The sequence below is a fragment of the Echiichthys vipera genome (genome assembly GCF_963691815.1).
Source record: "Echiichthys vipera genome assembly, chromosome: 9".
In the NCBI taxonomy this organism is placed as follows: Eukaryota; Metazoa; Chordata; class Actinopteri; order Perciformes; family Trachinidae; genus Echiichthys; species Echiichthys vipera.
In genome coordinates, this window is record NC_139834.1 from 1,355,497 (window position 1) to 1,380,461 (window position 24,965).

Below are 24,965 nucleotides of genomic sequence, written 5' to 3' on the forward strand. Positions count from 1 at the left end.
CCTGTAGACCGTACGGCCTCAGACAGGGGCGCTCTTCATGAGGTAAAGGTTTGAATCCGCGTAGACCGTACGGCCTCAGACAGGGGCGCTCTTCATGAGGTGAAGGTTTGAATCCATGTATTGGCTCACATATTGGCTCCTTGAGGGCACTTTAACACACGTTTTTCAACTATTTGGCCATGAGGGGGGGCGACCGCCTCCCTGCCCCCCCCCGTGCACGCCGCTGATTATTGGTGAGTGAATAGAAAGAGAGACAGTCTCATATGCACTCTTTGTTTAACTGCCGACACAGGCAGACTCAGGTTTGTATGAGGTGAACAGTATCAATCATTGTGCACCTGTCAGTTCATGGACCAGCCGGTTCCATAAGCTGATGAACAGGTTATTCCACTGCACACACACACACACACACACACACACACACACACACACACACACACCCACGCCCACGTCGTGGCGCCTGCATCACTGTACTTTGGATCAACATTGAAAGAGGAAATCACAGCTTGAGACTAAAGTCCGTCAACCGCTCATTTCAACACTTCCTCATACACGTGCACTTGCTGCTTCGTCGTCACTGACAACAGTGGTCTGCTGCCTGCGCCGTGGAGGAGAAGCCTTTAAGCTGCTCTTTGTTGATGACGAGATACAATCAGAGTTATGAGAAAGTCCTAACGCCAGAACGGGATCCAGAGAACAAACACGCTCCTTTCATCCGCTCAGCGAGGACAAATGGACCCGACGTCACCGCAGGCACAGGTGGTGAGTGTGTTCCTGCCTTTAACCGCACTTTCACTTCAGGGCTGCTTCACTCGCTGTGTTCTCGCTCGCTCTACACACGGTGCGTTTACATCAGTATCTGCAGGAGATCATAAATAAAGGTGCGATCGGTGGACATTAAGAAACCCAAACACAGTGAAATCGAACACGTAAGACACTGTAAACGTCACGTGACGGCAGGAAAGGAGAACTTTGATCTGAACTTCACTTTTACTTCCTGTGGTAAGGATTACAAGTGCACACCATTTGGATGTTGAGTGCAGGGGGTGTGACGTAACACGTAATGTACCCACAGAATATGCATAACCTCAACTTCCTGCACACCTGTTTCTGTTAGAACAGTCTTTCCAGAGCAAAGTGCTGCAGCCAGATTCGATATCTTGTCTTTATTGTGGCATAAACACAAGTTATCGTCATATATTAAATGATATACTTCTTGCATGGTCCACTCTGTTTCCCTGTCTACATCATCGCGTCACTAGAAGTGAAACTTTATCTTATTTTAATCTTTATTGAACAGGTTAAAACTCAAATAATAAAGATGATAATGAGCAAAAAAAGTCCTTAGTGATGAATCCATGACTCCAATAATCGAGTTCATGTTTAAAAGAGAGAGGAAGAAGTTAAATACCTTTCTGGTCCCACCAACGCTTATTTTTATATGATATATAAATTAAAAATTCAGTTTGAATCGGTCGGTGTATGATATTTGACTCGTGGATTAAAACACATCACAGCAAAACAGCAACAAAGAGAACAAGAGAGAAGAAAACAACAAAGAAACAGAATAATTCTACTTTTTCTCATCAGAATTCAGAGTTTTGTCTTTGAAGAGTTGCTGTAGTTTTGATATTTTGCCGGTTCGAGTCCCTGTGTGGACCATGAATGGAGTGTGGACTGGTGGCTGGAGAGGTGCCAGTTCATCTCCTGGGCACTGCCGAGGTGCTGTTGAGCAAGGCACCGAACCCCCAACTGCTCGGGGCGCTGGTCACTGGCAGCCCCCTCGCTCTGACATCTCTCCATTAATTGCATGTATAAAGGTTGTGTGTGTGTGTGTGTAACATGATTAAAAAATAATAGAGTGAAAAAATAGAATTTCCCCATTGTGGGATTAATAAAGTTATTCTTCTTCTTCTTCAGTTGTTCCGCGGAGTAACAGCCTTTGTTGTAATTCAGCGTAGTTTTGGTTCTTATTGGAGTTTTTTTAAACAGGTTCCTCTTTACTTGTATTTGTTTGGAACATAAACACGGTGTCTGATGACTCCATAACTCCATCAGGGTATTTATGTTTCAGCTGTGACGTTTAGTGCTGGTGTCATCAAAGCTGATCGACCCGTACTCCTCCCACGCTGCACTTTGTGCGTGAACACTTAACAGTTAGTCATTAGTGAGAACTGGATTAAAGGGAAACTCCAGCGTAAAGTCATCCCAGCGTGCTTTTCAGCAAATACACTCATCAAACAAGTAAATATTAACAGAGAAATCCAGGAGAGATGCTAACAGCTGGACGTGGCTAACAGTGATTAGCTCGGGGCATCGAGGTGAAGGCATTCAAAGGTCTTTTTTAACCACTAATGCTGCTGAAAATAACAGCAAACCTCTGCAGCAGCATGAGAAGAGTCCCTACACACACAACAAAGCAGCAGCAGCGTAGTTAGTGAAGCCAGAGTTTATTAAAGAGTGTTTTAAAGACTTACCTACTGGCCCCTGTACCAGCTCCTCTCATAGTAAAGTCCATTACAGTGGAAGGAGCCCATTGGTGCTTTGTTGTGTGTGTAGGGACTCTTCTCTTGCTGCTGCAGAGGTTTGCTGTTATTTTCAGCAGCATTAGTGGTTAAAAAAGACCTTTTAGGGGCGGTCGGTGGCTCAGCGGTTAGAGAAGTCGCCCTGTGTAAAGAAGCTGAAGGTCCTCAAGGCAGCGGCAGGTTAGAGTCGAACCTGCGGCCTTTGCTTCATGCCCCCCCCACCCCATTTCCTGTCTGTCCTTCATAATAAAGGCTTGAAAAACTGGCAAAAAAAAATGCTGTTTTAATGCGTTCTCGTGCTGCCCCGAGCTAATCAGTGTTAGCCACATTCTGCTGTTAGCGGAGGCACAGTGGGAGGGCGCCCTTAGACAGTAAGTGCTGTATTTCGACAGCGAGGTGCACACAGTTTTCCTCAGCTGTGACCTTAGAAACTGACGTTGTTGTCGAGTCCCCGACACGATCTAAACCCCGTTTAAGGAGCGCTTCCTTTGCTCCCACTGAGCCACAGCGGCTGCAGCCTGTGCAGTGAGTGCGGAGTTCAAACTGCATGAACTGTACATGAGCGTTACGGCTTCTGCATGGGAAGACACGCTCACTATTTATAGCCGACTGAAATGACAGGACACGCTGACGTCCTCTGGGAAAACTCCTCAGCAGCATAAACCACCAGTGAACGAGTGGAATGCACGGAGGCCGGGGGAGCGAGCGCGACCTAAAGGGAAGTCACTGCGTTAGAGTTGTTAAAGACTGCGTGTTTCTGCTTCTGTCATCGCTGGAGTTTCATTATTTTAGTTTGTTGTAAAGCTTTAACGTTTACTCTTCGGTCCGTCATCGATCCGTGCTGGGAAAAGTCCTCTGGCACAGGAAGTGATGCGTTTAGTGTTTCATGTTTGTTTGTGGTGAGCAGCGAGAGCGGAGAGCAGAGAGAGCGCAGCCTACATCGAGTCAGGGAGAGACACTCTGAGGCTGAGGGTGAACATCAGTGGATATTTAATTTCCCTATTCACCCATCCATCCATTCATCCATCCATCCACCCATCCATCCACCTGTCCATCCATTCATCCACCCAACCACCCATCCACCCACTCATCCACCTGACCATCCATCCATCCATCCATCCACCCATCCATCCATCCGTCCATCCATCCATCCATCCATCCGTCCATCCATCCATCCATCCATCCATCCATCCATCCATCCATCCATCCATCCATCCATCCATCCTCCCGTGTTTGATGCATCTTTTCTCTGCTTCCTCTCAGAACTCGGAGCAACTGTCTCCAAACACCAGAAGGAGTTTCAGCTTCTCATCTTTACGACTTAAAAGTAAGAACGTAGTTTAACGTTAGAGTGCACTAAAGTCCTGATTCAGTGAAAGACAATGGATCTCAATCAGCTTCTTTATTCATTGATAACTCGTCATTGTGTCAACGTGTCAATCTCTGCAGAAAGCAACAGTTATGAAGAGGGCGGGCTGACCGGGCGCAGAGGGTTGCTGTCCTTTTCATCAGTGCGGGAGAGACTAAGAAAAGGTAAACACACAATAACACAGCACATCAGTGTGTCCCTATCTGAGGAACAACAACACGTCAAAGTCAAATGTTGTTGTTTTCATTTCTGATCACAGAGTCGGCCCCAAATGAAGACGGTGCCTCACAGCTGGACTGCGCTCAGGAGCCGGTGAAGAAGACAGGTACGTGTGAAGCTAACAGCCGACGTGGCTAACAGTGGTTAGCTCGGGGCAGCACGGTGAAGGCATTCAAAGGTCTTTTTTAACCACTAATGCTGCTGAAAATAACAGCAAACCTCTGCAGCAGCATGAGAAGAGTCCCTACACACACAACAAAGCATCAACAGTGTAGTTAGTGAAGCCAGAGTTTATTAAAGAGTGTTTTAAAGACTTACCTACTGGCTCCTGTACCAGCTCCTCTCATAGTAAAGTCCATTACAGTGGATTACCAAAGTAAACGTTCATATCTGCTCCTCCACTTCAACACAAATGAACGTTTCTGACACTGACGCGTTAAAAAAAAGATTTATATTTTCATATTCATCCATTTCAATCACGCGTAAAGTCGATTTTATCCACTGGGAGAAAAGGAAGAGGAGAGAAGAACTGGGGAGGAGCAGACTTTACACGAAGACCCTTAAAATGATGATTTATTAATATAATACTAAAGTAAAATGATGATGTTGAACATGTGAAAGCTTATGCGAGCCTCTGAAAATGATGTCGTCAGAGTGTTTCTCTGATCATCAGCTGCTGGTTTTAGTAAACAGCTTCTCAAAACCATAACCTGCCAAAGTGGATCTGAGGTCGTGCCTGATTCAGCGCTGTGACATTTAACAGGTTCCTAAGAAGGTAAAAGCATTTCTGGCCTGCTCTCACTCAACGCTCTGAGTCACTGCGTCACTGTGTCACTGCGTGGTGCTTCAGGGTTTCAGCTGGAGGGACACTTTTACACATGTTTTGGCTTCTAGAGGACACTTTAACACACATTTATGCTCCTAGAGGACACTTTAACACATGTTTATGCTCCTAGAGGACACTTTAACACACGTTTATGCTCCTAGAGGACACTTTAACACACGTTTATGTTCCTAGAGGACACTTTAACACATGTTTATGCTCCTAGAGGACACTTTAGCACACGTTTATGCTCCTAGAGGACACTTTAACACACGTTTATGCTCCTAGAGGACACTTTAGCACACGTTTAGGCTCCTAGAGGACACTTTAGCACACGTTTATGCTCCTAGAGGACACTTTAGCACACGTTTATGCTCCTAGAGGACACTTTAACACACGTTTATGCTCCTAGAGGACACTTTAACACACGTTTATGCTCCTAGAGGACACTTTAACACGAGTTTTGGCTCCTAGAGGACACTTTAACACACATTTATGCTCCTAGAGGACACTTTAGCACACGTTTATGCTCCTAGAGGACACTTTAACACACGTTTTGGCTCCTAGAGGACACTTTAACACACGCTTTGGAACCTAGAGGACACTTTAACACGTTTATGCTCCTAGAGGACACTTTAACAGAGGCTTTGGCTCCTAGAGGACACTTTAACACAGGCTTTGGCTCCTAGAGGGCACTTTAGCACACGTTTTAGCTCCTAGAGAACACTTTAGCACACGTTTCAGTTCCTAGAGGACACTTTAACACATGTTTTGGCTTCTAGAGGACACTTTAACAGACGTTTTGGCTCCTAGAGGACACTTTGACACACGTTTTGGCAGCTAGAGGGCATGATAGACTTAATCTGCACGTGTATCCGTCCAATGTTCAGTTTGATAGAACAGCGGTCAACAGTTGGAAAAAACTTCATCGGCCGTTTTTTTCGGAGCGGCCTTAAACGCACCACGAGAGGACCGCTCGAGCTCCGGCAGCAGAGCTGTTTGAACCTGCGGAGCTCGAGAGCCAGGGTGCGTGAGCGGCAATGGAGGCGGTGAAGTGCCGCCGCTGCTGCGGGTTGTTCTGACAAAAGCAGCCGAGAGGAGCCACCGTGTGTTCGGAGTCACGCAGCCATGAGCGAGCCGGTACCGCGGCGGAGGAAGGGGCCCGGGCGGACCGACCTCCGGAGCCGATGGAGTGAGTGCGCCGCCGAACAGCTGACTCAGCCTGAATGTGTGTTCCGACCCATTTCCACTGTTAAAGTTACAACAGGGGCGGAAACGCGCACGTCACTGCGGGACCGGGCGGTTTAGTTCTGCGCGTAACGTGCGCGTAACGTGCACGGTCACCTGTGCGCGAGCAGGTTGCACATCCGTGTATGAAGTTAAAGTGAACCACGTGATGAAGGAGCGACACTTGCATGAGTTTGCTCCAGTGACCTGCGGGGTCTGTGGGGTCTGTGGAGGTCTGTGGGGTCTGTGGGGGTCTGCGGGGTCTGCGGGGTCTGTGGGGTCTGCGGGGTCTGCGGGGTGTGTGGGGTCTGTGGGGTCTGCGGGGTGTGCGGGGTGTGTGGGGTCTGCGGGGTCTGTGGGGTCTGCGGGGTCTGCGGGGTGTGTGGGGTCTGTGGGGTCTGCGGGGTCTGTGGGGTCTGCGGGGTGTGTGGGGTGTGTTGGGTCTGTGGGGTCTGCGGGGTCTGTGGGGTCTGCGGGGTCTGTGGGGTCTGCGGGGTGTGTGGGGTGTGTTGGGTCTGTGGGGTCTGCGGGGTCTGCAGGGTCTGTGGGGTCTGCGGGGTGTGGGGTCTGTGGAGGTCTGTGGGGTCTGCGGGGTCTGTGGGGTCTGTGGGGTCTGTGGGGTCTGCGGGGTGTGCGGGGTCTGTGGAGGTCTGTGGAGGTCTGCGGGGTGTGCGGGGTCTGTGGAGGTCTGTGGGGTCTGTGGAGGTCTGTGGGGTCTGCGGGGTCTGTGGAGGTCTGTGGGGTCTGCGGGGTGTGTGGGGTGTGTGGGGTCTGTGGGGTCTGTGGAGGTCTGTGGGGTCTGCGGGGTCTGCGGGGTCTGTGGGGTCTGCGGGGTCTGTGGGGTGTGTGGGGTCTGTGGGGTCTGTGGAGGTCTGTGGGGTCTGCGGGGTCTGCGGGGTCTGTGGGGTCTGCGGGGTCTGTGGGGTGTGTGGGGTCTGTGTGGTCTGTGGGGTCTGCGGGGTGTGTGGGGTGTGTGGGGTCTGTGTGGTCTGTGGAGGTCTGTGGGGTCTGTGGAGGTCTGCGGGGTCTGTGGAGGTCTGTGTGGTCTGTGGGGTCTGTGGGGTCTGTGGGGTCTGTGGGGTGTGTGGGGTCTGCGGGGTCTGTGGGGTCTGTGGGGTGTGTGGGGTCTGTGGAGGTCTGCGGGGTCTGTGGGGTCCGCGGGGTCTGCGGGGTCTGTGGGGTCTGCGGGGTGTGTGGGGTCTGCGGGGTCTGCGGGGTCTGTGGAGGTCTGCGGGGTCTGCGGGGTCTGTGGGGTCTGTGGGGTCTGCGGGGTGTGTGGGGTCTGCGGGGTCTGCGGGGTCTGTGGAGGTCTGCGGGGTCTGCGGGGTCTGTGGGGTCTGCGGGGGTCTGTGGGGTCTGTGGGGTCTGCGGGGTGTGTGGGGTCTGTGGGGTGTGTGGGGTCTGTGGGGTCTGTGGGGTGTGTTTGAGTTCTGAGGAGGGGAGAAGTGAAAGGAAGAGCAGCCTGTTACAGGAGGATTCATTTAATGTCACTTTATTTAAGAATATAATGAAACACGTGATCTTTCATGGGTTAAAAAAGCCTGAATCAGCCAAAAAGCATCGAGATATATATTTAAAAATATGTAAATAAACAAGAGAAAGAAGGACAGAACAAACAGAACCGGTCAAACATGCGTCCGAATACAAAACCAGTGAGAAAATGACCAAAACAACAAACACACAGTGTGTTGAGCCTCAGATCCTGGTTGTTTCAGTGCTGACGTGTTTGTGTTTTGATCAGAAATGATTGCGTTAAGCCGTAATTTTGCTGTTTTGAGACTATTTTTTAATCTGATGTAACGATAAAGTGATAATAAAGCAAGTGCAGCCTTTCAGAGATCCATAAATGTTTGTTTCTAAAGAATATTTAACACGAAAACTGGAAAATATTAAACATAAAGAAACAAAACCATAAATAAAATGGACGCTCAGTCGATTTTAACAACAAACTTGAGTAAAAACACACACAACAGAAATAATAAAGAAATAAATAATAAAACAGGCAAAACTGTGAGTCAGGACCTTTGGGAACAGTTAAACAACCTGCAGAACCAACGGTGTTAAAGGGCAGCGTGCACACGGTGACAGTGAACGGAACGCTGAAGTCACGGTTCGGTACGTACCTCGGTTTTAAAGTCACGGTTCGGTACGTACCTCGGTTTTAAAGTCACGGTTCGGTACGTACCTCGGTTTTAAAGTCACGGTTCGGTGCGTACCTCGGTTTTAAAGTCACGGTTCGGTGCGTACCTCGGTTTTAAAGTCACGGTTCGGTGCGTACCTCGGTTTTAAAGTCACGGTTCGGTGCGTACCTCGGTTTTAAAGTCACGGTTCGGTGCGTACCGAACACAACAGTTGTAGCCGTCACTATGAAACATACAAATAAAACTATGTAAAAAAACCCTGCTGCGATTCTCCAATAAATCAAATCCTTCTTAAATCAGTGCAGCTGCAGCGGTGACAGTAACCATAGTAACAGCTGGATGGCGCCTTTTTAAATGCGTGTACATGTTCGTAATTAACATCCGGTTTCATGTTGTCTGTCAGCACGCAGTCGCTCCGTCCGTTAGCCATCGATCCACGCAGACGAGCTGACGGGGGTGCAGGGGTGCGGGGCGTCCTGTGTTCTCCATCGCCAAACAAGACTGTACTTCGCCGTAATAACGCCACATTTACAGACTGAGGTCCACTTCTGTGCCCGTGCAGAAGTGCCTGTTTTTGGTTACAGCCCTGCCTCCGTGCACCGAGCCTCCGTTCCTGTTTCACTGTTGATGTCGTGCAAACATCAGATCAAAGTCAATAAAAGTGAAATAAAAACACACACAGATGAAACACTGAGTCAAATGGATGTAAACAAACCTCCTGGGTTGGTTCTGCTGCAGGTTTGTTGTATCTGCGTTTAGTTGCTGTTGCTTTTGAACAGATGTGACGCACCGGTGCGTTCAGGTGACTTCGTTCACTGCAGTTATTCTGTTGTTCCCACCCGTGTTTGCTCCTCACGGGGCTCTCCTGCTGCACTCTGGGTAACCCCAGGGGTCCGCCCCCCACACACACACACAGAGAGAGCGTGCGGCTGACAGGTGACGGACACGTGACGAGGGTTCAGAGGGGTCAGAGGGGTCAGTAGAAACTCTCTGATGGAGAGACACGAGGAAAACTGGAAATGATCGCGGCTGACAAAGTTACCGAGCTCATCATCACGTGATGAAGCGATTTATTGCAGCACGGTGAATAAACATAAACACGCTGAACGGAATAGTTTGCTGTGTTTGCCCTTTAACAACCACAACTTTACCTGTTTCTAAGTGCAGTTTGATTTGGGCGCAGGCGGATATTGGAAATGAAATGGATGTTTGATTCCCGTACCCGGACGTTATAACTGTGTGGTTCACTTTGTCAATCCAAAGCCAGACTTTTAGGGCGCCCTCCCACTGTGCGTCCGTCCCGTGCCCCGTGCTTTAGGGTCCTTGTCCCCCCCTCCAGGCCCGTTTGTACTCACACTACCTGGGCCTCGGAGAATGCTTCTTGCTGCCTATACGTCATCACGCCGTAACACGTCACACGCATTGATGACGTCATGGCGATGCGTGGCTTTGTTTCCAGATCTTTCCGTAGACCTCGGAGTTTTTGTGCGTCTTGTCGACTGTTTTTGAATCTTTTCATCGACCAAATCTGCAGTAAACACTCCACCTCCGCATCACACCAACGTGAACCTTTCACCGCCATTGTTTGAAATGTCCGCGCATGGTCCCTCCTTCTTTTTTCTACGTCCCAACAGGCGCACAGGAAATGACCTCAGAACCGCCGTAGGCCTCGTGCTCGTACACGTGCGCACGCTCGTGCTCGTACACGTGCAAACGTGCTTTACTAAAGCCCACCTCTCCCAAACGGGCCGTGGACGGCAAGCGTGCCGCTCCTAGACGCGGTACGGTTGCACTCACACTGGTCAAAGGAACCAGACTTTAGCCGTGAAACCTGTTTTTGCACGGTACGGAGGGACAGTGGGAGGGCGCCCTAATAGAGAAACAAGTTGAGGTGGATAAGAACCGAAGCTCATGTGAACAGGATCCAGGTGTTGTCGTGGCCTCGGTGGCTGCTCCATTCCTGTTCTCTTAGCTCTGACAGCACGGTGTTGTAACATGTTTGGGAGCCTCGGGGCGAGAGGCGGCTCAACCTCTTATTTACACCGCAGCAGCAGCAGCAGCACAGCCAGGCCGCAGCCTGTGAGGAAGGCTCGCTCTGATTTACTGTGGATGTTCAGAGGAAAACGATACTAAAACCTGAGACTTTGCTTCGTGGTTGGTTTGTTTCCTGGCAGCTGCTCGAGTGTGAAGCTGTGGATCTGCAGGGTGTTGGGTGGGACCTGCCATTGTTGTTGACACAGTGCAAACATTCTGTCCTGACGACAGGTTACGCAAGGAGGACTTTAGCCTTCAGTGAAGGCTGTTGTTAGGACTCAGGGAGGGGAACCAGACTGAACGTAGGGCTGCAGCTCTGCAATCTTTATGTAATCGAGTATTTTACCAATTATTCCATCGATTAATTGGTAAAAAAGAAAAATACTCACTATTACTAACAAAAAGAGTATTAAGTCTGGGGTAGGCCTGTTTGGTGTGTGTGAGAGACGAGATGTGTGTGTGTGTGAGAGAGACGAGGTGTGTGTGTGTGTGTGTGTGAGAGACACGAGATGTGTGTGTGTGTGTGTGTGTGACGAGATGAGATGTGTGTGTGTGACAAGATGAGATGCGTGTGCATGTGAGACACGAGGTGTGTGTGTGTGTTGAAGGCAATACTCTCGCAATTTACCATGAATAAGTTTATTATTTAAAGAATTCAAAGATGTGAATAAACTTCTCTGTGACGCACGTGTGTTTCCTCAAACAGGTTTAAAGACAAACAGATGAATTTATGAATGAATCAGATATTTATATATTTATATATTTATATATTTACCGTAACAACAAACCAAACTCTGCAGACTGATCAGGGAGGTGACGTTCTGTTTAACATGAAAAACTAAACATGGAGGCGTTCTTCCTGTTTCTAACATCTCTGTCACTACGGCAACCGCCCTCCTTAAAGTGGAGCCGCGGCGCTCAGTAAACTGGCGTTAACAACCGGCTGCTTTCAGCTCCGTGTCCTGCTGTTGTGGTCGAACACTTCGAGTTGGAGGTGGAGGTGGAGGTGGAGTGTTTACTGCAGATTTGGTCGATGAAAAGATTCAAAAACAGTCGACAAGACGCACAAAAACTCCGAGGTCTACGGAAAGATCTGGAAACAAAGCCACGCATCGCCATGACGTCATCAATGCGTGTGACGTGTTACGGCGTGATGACGTATAGGCAGCAAGAAGCATTCTCCGAGGCCCAGGTAGTGTGAGTACAAACGGGCCTGGAGGGGGGACAAGGACCCTAAAGCACGGGGCACGGGACGGAGGCACAGTGGGAGGGCGAAAGTAAAACAATAGACAGTAAACCATACACTCTGAGTTAAATATATAAACTAGAGAGAAGCTAAATGTGTCTGACTGTATGTGGTCATTAATCAAGTCTTCCACCAGCGGAGCTACAGGGCTTGAACACCTATGGTATGGCGTCCCCAGCCCCCGCTCCTCCTGCAGACCAGTGTCAGGTTTGGTCGGCTATTGTCACTGAAGCTCTTTAGGAGCCGTCCTCGTGACACTGGAGTGTTTTCTTTCAAAGGTGCTTCAAGTTCCAGCCTTCAACTGAACACTGACTGAACAGAGACGACGCAGACAATAACAGGCTTAAATAAATGTTCTTTTAGGGCGCACTCACACTGTCCCTCCGCACCGGGCAAAAACAGGTTTTACGGGTAGAGCCTAGTGCGTTCGACCAGTGTGAGTGCAACCACTCTGTGCCTACGTCCACGGCCCGTTTGGGAGAGGTGGGCTTTAGTAAAGCACGTTTGCACGTGTACGAGCACGAGCGTGCGCATGTGTACGAAGACGAGGCCTATGGTGGTTCTGAGGTCATTTCCTGTGCGCCTGTTGGGACCGCCCCAAAAGGTCTTTTTTAACCACTAATGCTGCTGAAAATAACAGCAAACCTCTGCAGCAGCATGAGAAGAGTCCCTACACACAACAAAGCAGCATCAGCGTAGTTAGTGAAGCCAGAGTTTATTAAAGAGTGTTTTAAAGACTTACCTACTGGCCCCTGTACCAGCTCCTCTCATAGTAAAGTCCATTACAGTGGAAGGAGCCCATTGCTGCTTTGTTGTGTGTGTAGGGACTCTTCTCCTGCTGCTGCAGAGGTTTGATGTTATTTTCAGCAGCATTAGTGGTTAAAAAAGACCTTTGAATGCCTTCACCGTGCTGCCCCGAGCTAACCACTGTTAGCCATGTCCGCCTGTTAGCATCTCTCCTGGATTTCTCTGTTAATCGTTCATAAAAGCAGAAAATTCCTTATTTACCGTCTGAAAGACGAGTTTGACAGACTGTTCCTGTAGAAAGCTGTTTTTTCCCACATGATTTGAAAGCAGCAGTTAAAAATTCTCCCGTCAGAGTTTGAAGTAAACAAATGATTCAGCACCGTTCACTGTGAACGCTGCGATACACACACACACACACCGTTAATGACCCCGAAGCCTCAGCCGTTAATAAACATCTGTCGCCACGACAACAAGGTCTCTGAGCTCAGCGTCCTCGTCTGTCTCAACCACAGCAGCAGACTCCTGGGGTCTGACTGTGCACCTGAAATGTCATCTTGCATCTTGTACATCCTTTAAAAATACACAAATGAAGTAACGCATGAATCCTCCTCATCAGTGACAGACAGAGACGCGCTCTCACCAAACTTCTCCTCTGTGTCGTTTAGGTGAGCAGCCCAAAGGGAACCTCCTCTCCGGCGTGGCTGGAGAACACGGTAAGAACCGGACCTGGGACTGGACTCTCTCCTCTGTTACACACTTTTATTTTGGCGCCAAAGATGAGATTTGCAAACACATGTTTTAAGAGTTCATGATTAGAATTTTGAGTATTTATATCAGGGCTGTTTAAGTACCGTATTTTCCGCACTATAAGGCGCATAGAACAGACGCTACAGTGGAGGCTGGGGTCACGTTAAGGACCGCCTCTAAACCCATTGATGCTAAGTTGGCGTGCTAGCGCTGTTGCCTTCAGTGGAACAGTGATCGTACGGACTCTTCTACTTGCTGCTCTCTGTTCAACAACCCACTGTTGGAGTTTGTCCTCCAGCTGCAGCCGTCTCGCTCTGTTCCCTCTAAACTCTGTTTAGTCTTCTTTACTCGGCGCAGGTCGTCTTGTTGCTTCCTCAACTTCGGCACCATTGATTGGTTCATGTTCAACTCTCTGGCTGCTGCTCTGTTCCCGTGTTCTCCTGCGTGACTAATGGCCTTGAGTGTAAACTCTGCGTTGTAAGCGTGTCTCTTAACAGGAGCCATTTTGGGCTCTTTACACAAACACACACATGGAAATGAAACGGCACGCTTCACACAGTCGTATATCTCAACATGCACCGCGCGTTACTTCTTCTACGGGGGAAAATAGAGTCGGCGGCTGCTCACCGTAGTTGGAGACCTGTTGTGGCTCAATATTGGTCCATATATAAGGAGCACCGCATTATAAGGCGCACTGAGACATGTGGAGGTTTTTAGGTGCAACTTATAGTGCGGGAAATACGGTAATTTGGAATTGGTGCCGGTTGACGAAAATGATCCAAAATGAGGGGCTGGAAAAATCTGAGCGTCACAATAATGGTTGTTTAAAACACTACAACCACATAGGAGTGCAGATACTGTCTTTATCTTATCAATGTAAACAGTATAAAAGGCCTCAAAGTGCAACAACTTTGTCAAAAACAATCTTTATTAAATGAACAAACCTGTGAATCAGAGGTTTACACTCAGTGATTGGACTAAAGTGAAGTTTGAGGCTCTTCTCCTTTAATTTAGTGTTTTATTTACATGCTCCTTTATTCTTCTGCTCTTCTACACATCAGTGAAATATTCTACTTTTTACTGCACTGCATTTATCTGATGACTTCAGTCACAGTTACTTTCCCAGGCTGACGAGTTCATGAATCATGAGTTTATTCATCAGAAACTGACACAAATGAACGTAAATGCAGAGGAATTTTTACAGTTCAGGGGGAAGGTGATGTTGAAGTTTGCACTTCTCTGTCCGTTCTCTGGTGAACTGACGTTATTTCTTCAGAGTAGAAAGAGACACTGATGAGATTTAACCACAGAAACGACTGAGAACAACAACAGAGCGGAGCCTGGTGGAAAAAACTCTGCATGTTTGCTCAGTGGATGCTGGTGCCTGCGTCAGTCGATCTCATCAGCCTGATCATTACTGCAGACGCTGGTGTGACGCGGCCTTTACAAAGAGCCGTGAATGCTGCCGTGTGAAGGTTTCAGTGTTGAGCAGCAGCTGCTTCTGTGTCTCCAGCAGAAATCCCGTCAGGTGAAGATGAAGGTGGACGACCGGGGGCCCTGAAGAGGCTCAGCGCCATGTGGTCGTCCTTCAGGAGAGGCAAAAGAGAAAGTGAGTGTTTCAAAACGCACCTGCATCAGAGAAAATGGTTCCACTTTCTGTTCACTGTTCCCGTCAGTCAGACCACTTTCAGCTGTGTGGGTGTGTGTGTGTGTGCGTGTGTGCGTGCGTGTGTGCGTGTGTGTGTGCGTGACAGAGAAACTTGCACTTATGCGCTCTGAGGAACCAAAATGTGACTGAATGTGAGTTGTTGCTCTGCAGTACCAACTTTATTTGGTCAGTAGCTTGGTACCAAACCCTTTCTATCACCCATCGCTCGACTGATCCACTTCCTCAATACATGGTGGTTGTTGTTGTCGTTGTTGTTGTTGTTGTTATTATTGTAGTTGAGGTTGAGGTTGAGGTGTCAGGCTCAACTCAGTAGAGCACCAGTGAGCGGAGGTGGATCTGCAGCAGCAGCTTCAGACGAAAGGTTCAAAACGAGACGATTTGAAACTTGCAAGGTTCTGAAACCTGCCAGTTCACACCAGTGGGACGGTGTATCGTCTCCATAGCAACGCCTCTCTGCACTTCCGTTCTAACCTCCGTCTTTTCAGGCTTGTTTTCGTAGCTGGATGAACAGTGAGATACTTGTTATAGAAGCATTTCTAGTTGTGATGAAACGGCAAAAATACTTTTTATTTCCCTTTGGTCTGGATTTACGGCGCTCGCGTTACTTATTCGTTGTATTGCTTGCTCGACCTTCTCTCTCTCTCTCTCTCTCTCTCTCTCTCTCTCTCTGTCTCTCTCTCGCTCTCTCTCACACACACACACACACACTCATTGATCCTCCGTCCGAAACAGCCTTTTCAACCAGCTGACAGTTTGTAAGGGTGCACTCACACTGTCCATCCGTACCGTGTCCAAACATGTTTCACGGCTAAAGTCTAGTTTGTTTGACCAGTGTGAGTGAAACCGTACCGGCCCAGGCACGGCAAGTGTGTTGAGAGAGGTGGGCTTTTGTAAAGCACGTTTGCACATGTACAAGCACGAGGCAGACGGCGGCCCTGATGTCTGTTTATGCCTCTGTTCCCCGTGACAGACATTTAAAAAGATGCCGCGGTGGTGTGATGCAGAGGTGAAGTGTTTACTGCAGATTGGATCAGATGAAACGTTCAAAAACAGTCAGACAAAACTAAATCCCCGAGGCGTGGTGACGTATAAACAGCATTCGTGCAGCCGCCCGGATCATTTCAAGTAATGTGATTACAAACGGGCCTGGGCCACGGGGGGAGGGGGGACAATCACCCTAAAGCACGGGGCACAGTACGAATGGACAGCACGAGTGCGTCCTTAAGGACTGACAGCAGATATTTCAAAATGTATGGGGTCGACAATGATTTGGCGTTTCACCTGATGGATGAACCCTTTGCATGACCCAGTTTCCTCTTCTCCTCCATTCTGGACTTTATGTGAGTGTATCATCTGTGACTCTGCCTTCATTAGGGACCAGTGGACTCAACTAAGTTTGGAGTATTTCTGCGTGTACTGTGAGTGTGGTGGGAGTTGCAGCAGCAGGCCTCAAACACAGACACAAGGCTGAGGGGAAAAAGTGCTTTTCTCTCAGACATAAAGGGAGGAATGCAGCCGAGAACACGTGGAGCGGCTGGCAGCCAGTGAAGAAGACAGGACGACGCTGGGCTGTTGTTGTGGGGGTGATTAACGGTCTCTGAGCAGAGCAGCAGAGTGCAGTCGACGGGTCTCTGGAGAGAGTCGTGAGGGCCGACGTCTGCAGGCAAACATCAGGACAATGACTCCTCCCTTTAGTGCTCACAAACAGCTTAGTCATCAGTTTGATTATAAAATATCAACTCCTCTACAGCTCCTCAGGGTTTCCCCAACGTTTATAGCGTCCTTTAAGATTTTTTGACGCTTCAACCACAAAGTAACTTAATTGAATCCTGGTTTTCCACCACAGTCAGTAACTTACCCATAGATGCACACGCGGGTATGGGAGGTATGATCTTAAAGTGTGAGTTCACAGAGTTCACACACACACACACACACACACACACACACACACACACACACACACACACACACACACACACACACACACACAAAGAGTATGATGGTAAATGAGAGGAAAACACTTAAAGGTGCTTTTCATGTGTTTCCACTGCAGCGTTGTCGCCTGAATGTTGTTTTGTGTTTAATCCGACACTTTAATGGTCGGGTTCGTATTAAAGGTCGATCCCCACATGGAGAAATGAATCAGTGTCAGAAGGCGTTAAAATCACAGTTGTACAGCAATAATCAGCCACGATGCAAACTCAGCTTAAATCAGTGTTTCATGGTGTTCAGGTTCAGCTCCATCATGTACAGAAATCCACGTTCTGTTGCTTCCCTTTAGTGAGGATCCTCTTCACAGTCACCTGGCTCTGTCTTAGCCATGTCTCCATGTCTCTCTATCCATCCACCCTTCCAGCCTCCACAGCAGGGTAAAGGTCCAGGCCTACTGCGATACGAGCCGTCACAGGTCAGGGACCGGGCTCTGACCCAATAAGGCCTGGAAATCTTTCCACGTGGATCACAGTGTTAACCTTTAAGCTAAAGCCCTCTGTATGTCCACATGTCTGTGCAGAAAGCAGAGACCCTGAGCCGACCGGGCCACTGGACCCAGTGGTGGCAGACAACACGTCCAGGCAGCACCGCTACGCCAGCGGCCAGTACTTCTTTGAGTACCTGGTGGTGGTCAGCCTCAAGAAGACCAAGGACGGCAGCAGCTACGAGCCTCAGATCACCTACCAGTTCCCCAAGGTCAGTGTGAAGGATATATGTTCTGTAGGTCGACCTGACGAAGTGAACCTGCAGTGAGACGGATCATTATGCTCCGTACACTGAGGGCGCCCTCCCACTGTGCCTCCGTCCCGTGCCCCGTGCTTTAGGGTCCTTGTCCCCCCCTCCAGGCCCGTTTGTACTCACACTACCTGGGCCTCGGAGAATGCTTCTTGTTGCCTATACGTCATCACGCCGTAACACGTCACACGCATTGATGACGTCATGGCGATGCGTGGCTTTGTTTCCAGATCTTTCCGTAGACCTCGGAGTTTTTGTGCGTCTTGTCGACTGTTTTTGAATCTTTTCATCGACCAAATCTGCAGTAAACACTCCACCTCCGCATCACACCAACGTGAACCTTTCACCGCCATTGTTTGAAATGTCCGCGCATGGTCCCTCCTTCTTTTCTCTACGTCCCAACAGGCGCACAGGAAATGACCTCAGAGCCGCCGTAGGCCTCGTGCTCGTACACGTGCGCATGCTCGTGCTCGTACACGTGCAAACGTGCTTTACTAAAGCCCACCTCTCCCAAACGGGCCGTGGACGGCAAGCGTGCCGCTCCTAGACGCGGTACGGTTGCACTCACACTGGTCAAAGGAACCAGACTTTAGCCGTGACACGTGCTGGGGCACGGTACAGAGGCACAGTGGGAGTGCGCCCTGAGAAAAGGCAAAGGAGATTTGGCGCTGTAAATGGAGAACCAGCCAAGACACGGTCATATAACGTGAGTGTGTGTCTGATAAAACGTGTTTTTCCTTTTTAAAGAACAGAGGTGTGTGTGTGTGTGTGTGTGTGTGTGCGTGTTTACTTTCAGAGGGACGGGATGGCGAGGTTTCAGAAGGAGGAAGAGGAGAAGACGCTGAGGGCCATCACGCTCTTTTGTTTCCCAGAGGGCATCAGCTGGGCCCCGTTGACAGAATACCACAGGTGCGGTTGTTGGGTGGTTTGTAAACCTGCACTGACGCTTGAGTGCGGTGCACGTCCCTGTTCTGAGTTTGTCCTCCGTGCGTTTCCAGTGAGACGTTCTCCTTTGTGCTGACTGAGATCGACGGCAGCAGAAGGAACGGATACTGCAGGAGGTTACTGGTCAGTGTGCGGACTGAAGCTTGACTTGACTCAGCGTTTTCCAGTGTTTACTAAACATCATCTCCTTTGACTCTGCAGCCTGGAGGGAAAGGAGCTCGGCCGCCTGAGGCCTACTGCATCATCAGCACGCTGGCTTGTTTCGGCCTCTTCTCCAAGGTGTGTTCAGCTCTGCTTCACTTACAGGAGGGAGCTTTGTTCGTATGTTTCAGCTCATATTAATGTGCTGTAACAGAACGGCGTGATTACAGGATGTAGCGTGCAACTTAACGTGCATTCACAGCAAAAGCAATGGAGGCGATGAAAATGTCAAACCCCCTGAAAACGCCCCGTGTGTGTGTGTGTGTGTTATTTAAAAAAATAGCTGTTAGTAAAGATTCTGCAGCTTGGACCTTTAGCGCCTGCAGCTGCGTGTTTGAGACGCCGCTGATGGAGTCAGAGGAACAAGTGAACCGTGAAATCCTCCGGCTGCCCTGAAGGCACCGGTGTGGAAACATTCAGCCTGTCTGTGTCCACAGGCCTCCATGGTGCGTTCAGGGCCACCTCGGAAAACTCACAACTGTTGTTGTAAAGCAGCGGTCTGCCATCTAGAAGTCACGGTTTCTCTAGTGTGTGTGTGTGTGTGTGTGTGTGTGTGTGTGTGTGTGTGTGTGTGTGTGTGTGTGTGTGTGTGTGTGTGTGTGTGTGTGTGTGTGTGTGTGTGTGTGTGTGTGTGTGTGTGTGTGTGTGTGTGTGTGTGTGTGTGTGTGTGTGTGTGTGTGTGTGTGTGTGTGTGTGACATTGGTATTGACCTATATCCTGTGACGGTGTGTGAGTGTGTGTTACATTAGTATTTACCTGTATCCTGTGACGGTGTGTGTGTGCAGATTTTCGACGAGGTGGAGAAGCGGCGTCAGATCTCCATGGCGATGATCTACCCGTTCATGCAGAAGCTGAGGGAGTCGCCGTTCCCCGCTCCAGGAAACACCGTGGAGATCAAGAGCTTCATCCCCGAGTCAGGAACCGAGGTCAGACCCAAACCGCTGCTGCTGCTCCACAAGAGAGTCCGCTCCGACATGACACACATGTATCATCAGAGTCCACTCCGACTCTGATGATACTCATCAAAGTCTGTGTGTGTGAGTGTGATTGCATGTGTGTATGATTGGGTGTGTGTGTCATTGTGCGTGAGTGTGAGTGTGTGTGTGTGATTGTGTGCGTGTGTGTCATTGTGCGTGAGTGTGAGTGTGTGTGTGTGATTGTGTGCGTGTGTGTCATTGTGCGTGAGTGTGAGTGTGTGTGTGTGATTGTGTGCGTGTGTGCGTGTGTGTGTGTGTGTGTGTGTGTGTGTGTGTGTGTGTGTGTGTGTGTGTGTGTGTGTGTGTGTGTGTGTGTGTGTGTGTGTGTGTGTGTGTGTGTGTGTGTGTGTGTGTGTGTGTGTGTGTGTGTGTGTGTGTGTGTGTGTGTGTGTGTGTGTGTGTGTGTGTGTGTGTGTGTGTGTGTGTGTGTGTGTGTGTGTGTGCTGTGAGGTCACGGTGTTACAGAAATAGGACTCAGCCTTGTTGCTCACTCTGTAAAAATGTAGAGAAGAAGCGTGTTTACGGTGAGCTCCTCGGGTGGGTGTGGTCCTGTGGAGCTGTCTGAACCTGTCCTGCTTTCACCTGCGAGCAGAAACCAAACACCTCCCCTCTCAAGTATTCACTGATGCTGCAACCGGCCTCAGGGTGGAGGACGCACACACACAGGATAAACACTATCAGAACACGTGTCCACACGCTAGATCAGGGGGGCCCAATCTGGTCCTGGAGGGCGGCTGTCCTGCTTGTCTTGGGGGCGCACTCCCACTGTCCCTTCGAACCGTGCCCAAACAGGTTTCACAGCTAAAGTCTGGTTCCTTTGACCAGTGTGAGTGCAACCGTACCGCGTCTAGGAGCAGCACGCTTGCCGTCCACGGCCCGTTTGGGAGAGGTGGGCTTCTGTAAGTACCCCAAAGCACGGGGCACGGGACAGAGGCCCATTGTGAGTGTGCCCTTAGGTTCCTCCCTGCTTTAACACACCTGATTCTAACGAGATTCAAACCTGTCACAAGCTTCAGCTCCTTGATGACGAGCACATGATTAGACTAAGGGGTTAGAGCAGACAGAAACCTAAAACATGCAGGACAGCGGCCCTCCAGGACCAGAATCGGGCACCCCTGCGCTAGATAATGCTCCTCTGAAAAGTGTGTGTGTGTGTGTGTGACCCCTGGAGTTACCCAGAGTGCAGCAGGAGAGCCCTGTGAGGAGCAGCTTAGAGGACACGCTAGTTGAGATCTGGAGGAATAAAAACAAAGACGGCGTTGGTTTCAAAGTGAACGCCACAGCTGCCGTGTGGGAACTTCAGGTTCAAACCCAACGACCGCGGTGAACCACTTCACCTGAGCCGCTGTGACACTCGCCCAGTAAAATGTGTTATTGTGACAGGTCTACACATGGTTCTGTGGCTGTGTTCATGATGGCAGTCATCGTATTGTGAAGTGAAATAAGTAAATCCTAAAACTAACCTGCTTCTCATCCGTTCCTTCTGAGCGCAGGCTTTGGCGTCTCTGGATCAGACGGGGCTGTAGTGAGAGCTGGAGGTGTCAGAGGAGGTGATGGTGACGTGTTTGTGCCTCTCCTCAGATCATCAGTCTGACGCGGCCCCTGGATTCCTGGCTGGAGCACGTGAACTTCGCCACGCTCTTCGGCTGCCTGACGGACGAGGAGGTGCTGCTGGTGTTTGCTGCTGCTGTGTTAGAGCGGCGGATCGTCTTCATCGCTGATGAACTGGGGTAACGCACGCTCGCCTTTACAGTCACACACAGGGGCGTGCACAGACCTTTTGAAGGACGGGATGGGGGCACATATAACGTGTCCTCGCCATTGAAAAGGCACTTTCACACACGTTTATGCTCCTAGAGGACACTTTAGCTCAGTTTATGCTCCTAGAGGACACTTTAGCACACGTTTTGGCTCCTAGAGGACACTTTAGCACACGTTTATGCTCCTAGAGGACACTTTAGCACACGTTTATGCTCCTAGAGGACACTTTAGCACACGTTTAGGCTCCTAGAGGACACTTTAACACACGTTTATGCTCCTAGAGGACACTTTAGCACACGTTTATGCTCCTAGAGGACACTTTAGCACACGTTTATGCTCCTAGAGGACACTTTAGCACACGTTTATGCTCCTAGAGGACACTTTAACACACGTTTATGCTCCTAGAGGACACTTTAGCACACGTTTAGGCTCCTAACTGGAAACCGACCTTCCCTTAAGTCCTGACGTTGGCTCTGGTCTCTCCACAGCACTTTATCCCAGGTCATCCACGCGGTGGCAGCCCTCCTGTACCCCTTCACCTGGCAGCACACCCTGATCTCCATTGTTCCAGAGATCCTCATCGATGTCGTGTCGGCGCCCACCCCCTACCTGCTGGGCGTCCAGAAACGCCTGCTGGACCTGGTCACCGACCAGAGCGATGTGAGTCCTCATGAAGCACTAAGGGTGACCCCGACTAAAATGGTTCACAGTGGGATCTGATTGGTCACGTCTCACCTGTAGTCGAACTATTTTTTTTGCTCATGAAAAACGCTCTGATCCGGTGGCGAGCTGCGGACAGGAAGCAGACAGATGCGGGTGCACGTGGGTCCAGCGCTGCGTGGTCACGCTTGTCAGGCAGACGGTCACTGAAGGATGAGATTCTGATTTCTGATTCAAAGTGTTTGTTGTTGGAACAGAAACAGGAGCAGACTGTTGTGTTTCTGACGCCCACAGAGATTCAGGGCGCACTCCCACTGTGCGTCCGTCCCGTGCCCCAGCACGTTTCACTAAATTCTGGTTCCTTTGACCAGTGTGAGTGCAACCATACCACGTCTAGGAGCGGCATGCTTGCCGTCCACGGCCCGTTTGGGAGAGGTGGGCTTTAGTAAAGCACGTTTGCACGTGTACGAGCACGAGCGTGCGCACGTGTACGAGCACGAGGCCTACGGCGGTTCTGAGGTCATTTCCTGTGCGCCTGTTGGGACGTAGAAAAAAGAAGGAGGGACCATGCGCGGACATTTCAAACAATGGCGGTGAAAGGTTCACGTTGGTGTGATGCGGAGGTGGAGTGTTTACTGCAGATTTGGTCGATGAAAAGATTCAAAAACAGTCGACAAGACGCACAAAAACTCCGAGGTCTACGGAAAGATCTGGAAACAAAGCCACGCATCGCCATGACGTCATCAATGCGTGTGACGTGTTACGGCGTGATGACGTATAGGCAGCAAGAAGCATTCTCCGAGGCCCAGGTAGTGTGAGTACAAACGGGCCTGGAGGGGGGGACAAGGACCCTAAAGCACGGGGCACGGGACGGAGGCACAGTGGGAGGGCGTCCTAAGAGGGGGTGGGGGTTATTCCTGCACACTAAGAAAACAGATTAAAAGCACACAAGTTATTTTCACATTTTAGCAGCAGGATTTATAAACAGACTCTTTATCGTGGTTTAGTGGGAGAAACCAAGCATCGATATGTAAAATCTGCACCCCCCCACAGCCAAAATGGAACAATCCATTGGTTTATAACCACGTTTTGCGACGATTCGACTGAGAGATCGACAGAATCAGGCTCTCGGAGCGAATCCTGTTGGGGGTCACCCCTATGAAGACCACACCCAGACGTCGTTGAAAGGCAGCGTCTGAGTGTTTCAGTGAGTGACCTGCTTCCTCTTCTTCCTCCAACAGCTGCTGGTGGTCGACCTGTCTGAGGACAAAGAGGAGACCTTCATTGTTTCAGTAAGTCTTTGAGTGTTTGAGTGTTTTTGAGATTCACAGGAATCAAACACTGAGTCCAGGTGGAAACATTTGTGTTCTCCAGATCGGTGACGAGAGCTCGATTCTGCCCCCGAAGCTCCAGACGGAAATCCTGGAGGCGCTCAGAAACAGACAGAAGGCTTCAAGTGAGTCCACGGCGACGACCGCAGACTAACCGACTGTGATCAAAGCCCATCGTCACCACTGTTCTCTGTGCGTTCTTTCAGCGGTGGAGGAGATGAACCGGGTGGTGTCGGAGGCCTTCCTGCACTTCTTTGTGAGAACAGTGGGTCACTACTCCTCCTACGTGAAATACGGCGGCGCCGGAGAGCCGGGGGTGTTTGAAAAGAGGAGTTTCTACAAGGCCATCGATTCCAAGACGACTCGGCACTACGTCAAGAAATTCCTCCAGACGCAGATGTTTGACCTGTTCATACAGGAGGTGGAGCAGCAGCAGCCCGGACCGCAGCAAGGTGAGGACTCAACCAGCCACTCAGTGCGTCTCCCATCAGGTCCCTAAAGCGTTCTTCCCCCGGTTCAGGGAACAACCAGCTGACTGAAGGTCCCTGGTGTCCATGTGCGGGGGTTGAACGGTAAAATGAGGGAGTAACTCTTCCTCCGGTACACACACACACACACACACACACACACAGGTACAGTAGGTGGAGCTCCACCAACATGCAGCTGCTCTGAACACGCCTTTATTTCCACCTTCACCTTTGTCACAATCACCAGCGTGGGCAAAATGGCCGACTTTTGGACACAACCAGGACACAAACGGCTCTTCTTGGTACTGATGCTGGTTGCCATGGTGACGTCCTCCCTGGGTTTGAAGGGAACTCTCTATTGTTGTTGTTTTCGGCGCCGTTGCTTCCTGGTTTATTCTGTTTCCGGGTCTAAAGCCACTGCAGTGGAGTAGGGAGCATGCGCAGACGAGAAACCCAATAATAACCCGGGTTAAGGGTTTACAGGCACGGGTCTGTTACCCGGGTTACGGTGTTTCCGTGGTGTTTGAGAAACCAGAGTCCGACCTGAACCTGAATATAATCGGGTCTTTAAACGCGCTGATTGTCTGAACGTCGTTGATCTGTTTCAAGTCGACTTCAGTCACGTTCAGAACCATTTTACCACTTCATGGGTTTTTGTAACCTGTTCTTTGTCTTGCAGGAATATTTCACAAAAAGATCCTTGAATACCAAGAGAAGAAGAGAAAGGACAAGACGAGGAGACACTAGCTCTCAGCGGGGGGCCCGACCCCTGGCCCCTGGCCTTCGACCCCTGGCCCCTGGCCCTGGCCCCGGCCCCGGCCCCTGGCCTCGGACCCCCGGCCCCCGGCCCCCGGCCCCCGGCCCCCGGCCCCGGCCCCTGGCCCAGCCCTGGCCCCTGGCCCCTGGCCCCCCGGCCCATGACCCCTGGCCCCGGCCCCTGGCCCTGGCCTGTATATAAAGGACTTCATAGGAAAGATGTGAATGTTGCACTGTGTTTTATGTCCCTTTGGTTTGAAACGGATCCGTGTGTGAGTTACTGTATGGCTTTGATGCTGCTACTCTGAAACACTGGCACGAGGAGAGACGCCTCAGTCTGACGCTGATGAGCAGGAAAATCATTTCAAATAAAGTCTCCTTTTTAAAGTCAAC

General features: G+C 50.1%; 2 protein-coding genes across 3 annotated transcripts in view; one reads left to right on the forward strand and one right to left on the reverse strand.

The window, feature by feature from the left end:
* stk35 (serine/threonine kinase 35) overlaps positions 1 to 24,965 on the reverse strand; it is a 232,329-nt gene that overhangs the window by 138,000 nt on the left and 69,364 nt on the right. The gene's annotated exons all lie outside the window — the stretch shown is intronic.
* Positions 494 to 24,959, forward strand: dennd2da (DENN/MADD domain containing 2Da). Its single transcript, XM_083919384.1, has 17 exons — positions 494 to 762; positions 3,789 to 3,852; positions 3,975 to 4,058; positions 4,154 to 4,219; positions 12,997 to 13,044; positions 14,592 to 14,687; positions 17,260 to 17,435; positions 18,271 to 18,383; positions 18,473 to 18,542; positions 18,621 to 18,698; positions 19,406 to 19,546; positions 21,179 to 21,327; positions 21,847 to 22,018; positions 23,260 to 23,310; positions 23,393 to 23,474; positions 23,556 to 23,801; positions 24,496 to 24,959. The coding sequence occupies exons 1-17, from the start codon at positions 733 to 735 to the stop codon at positions 24,561 to 24,563; spliced, it is 1,734 nt and encodes a 577-aa protein (XP_083775510.1). The 5' UTR covers positions 494 to 732; the 3' UTR covers positions 24,564 to 24,959.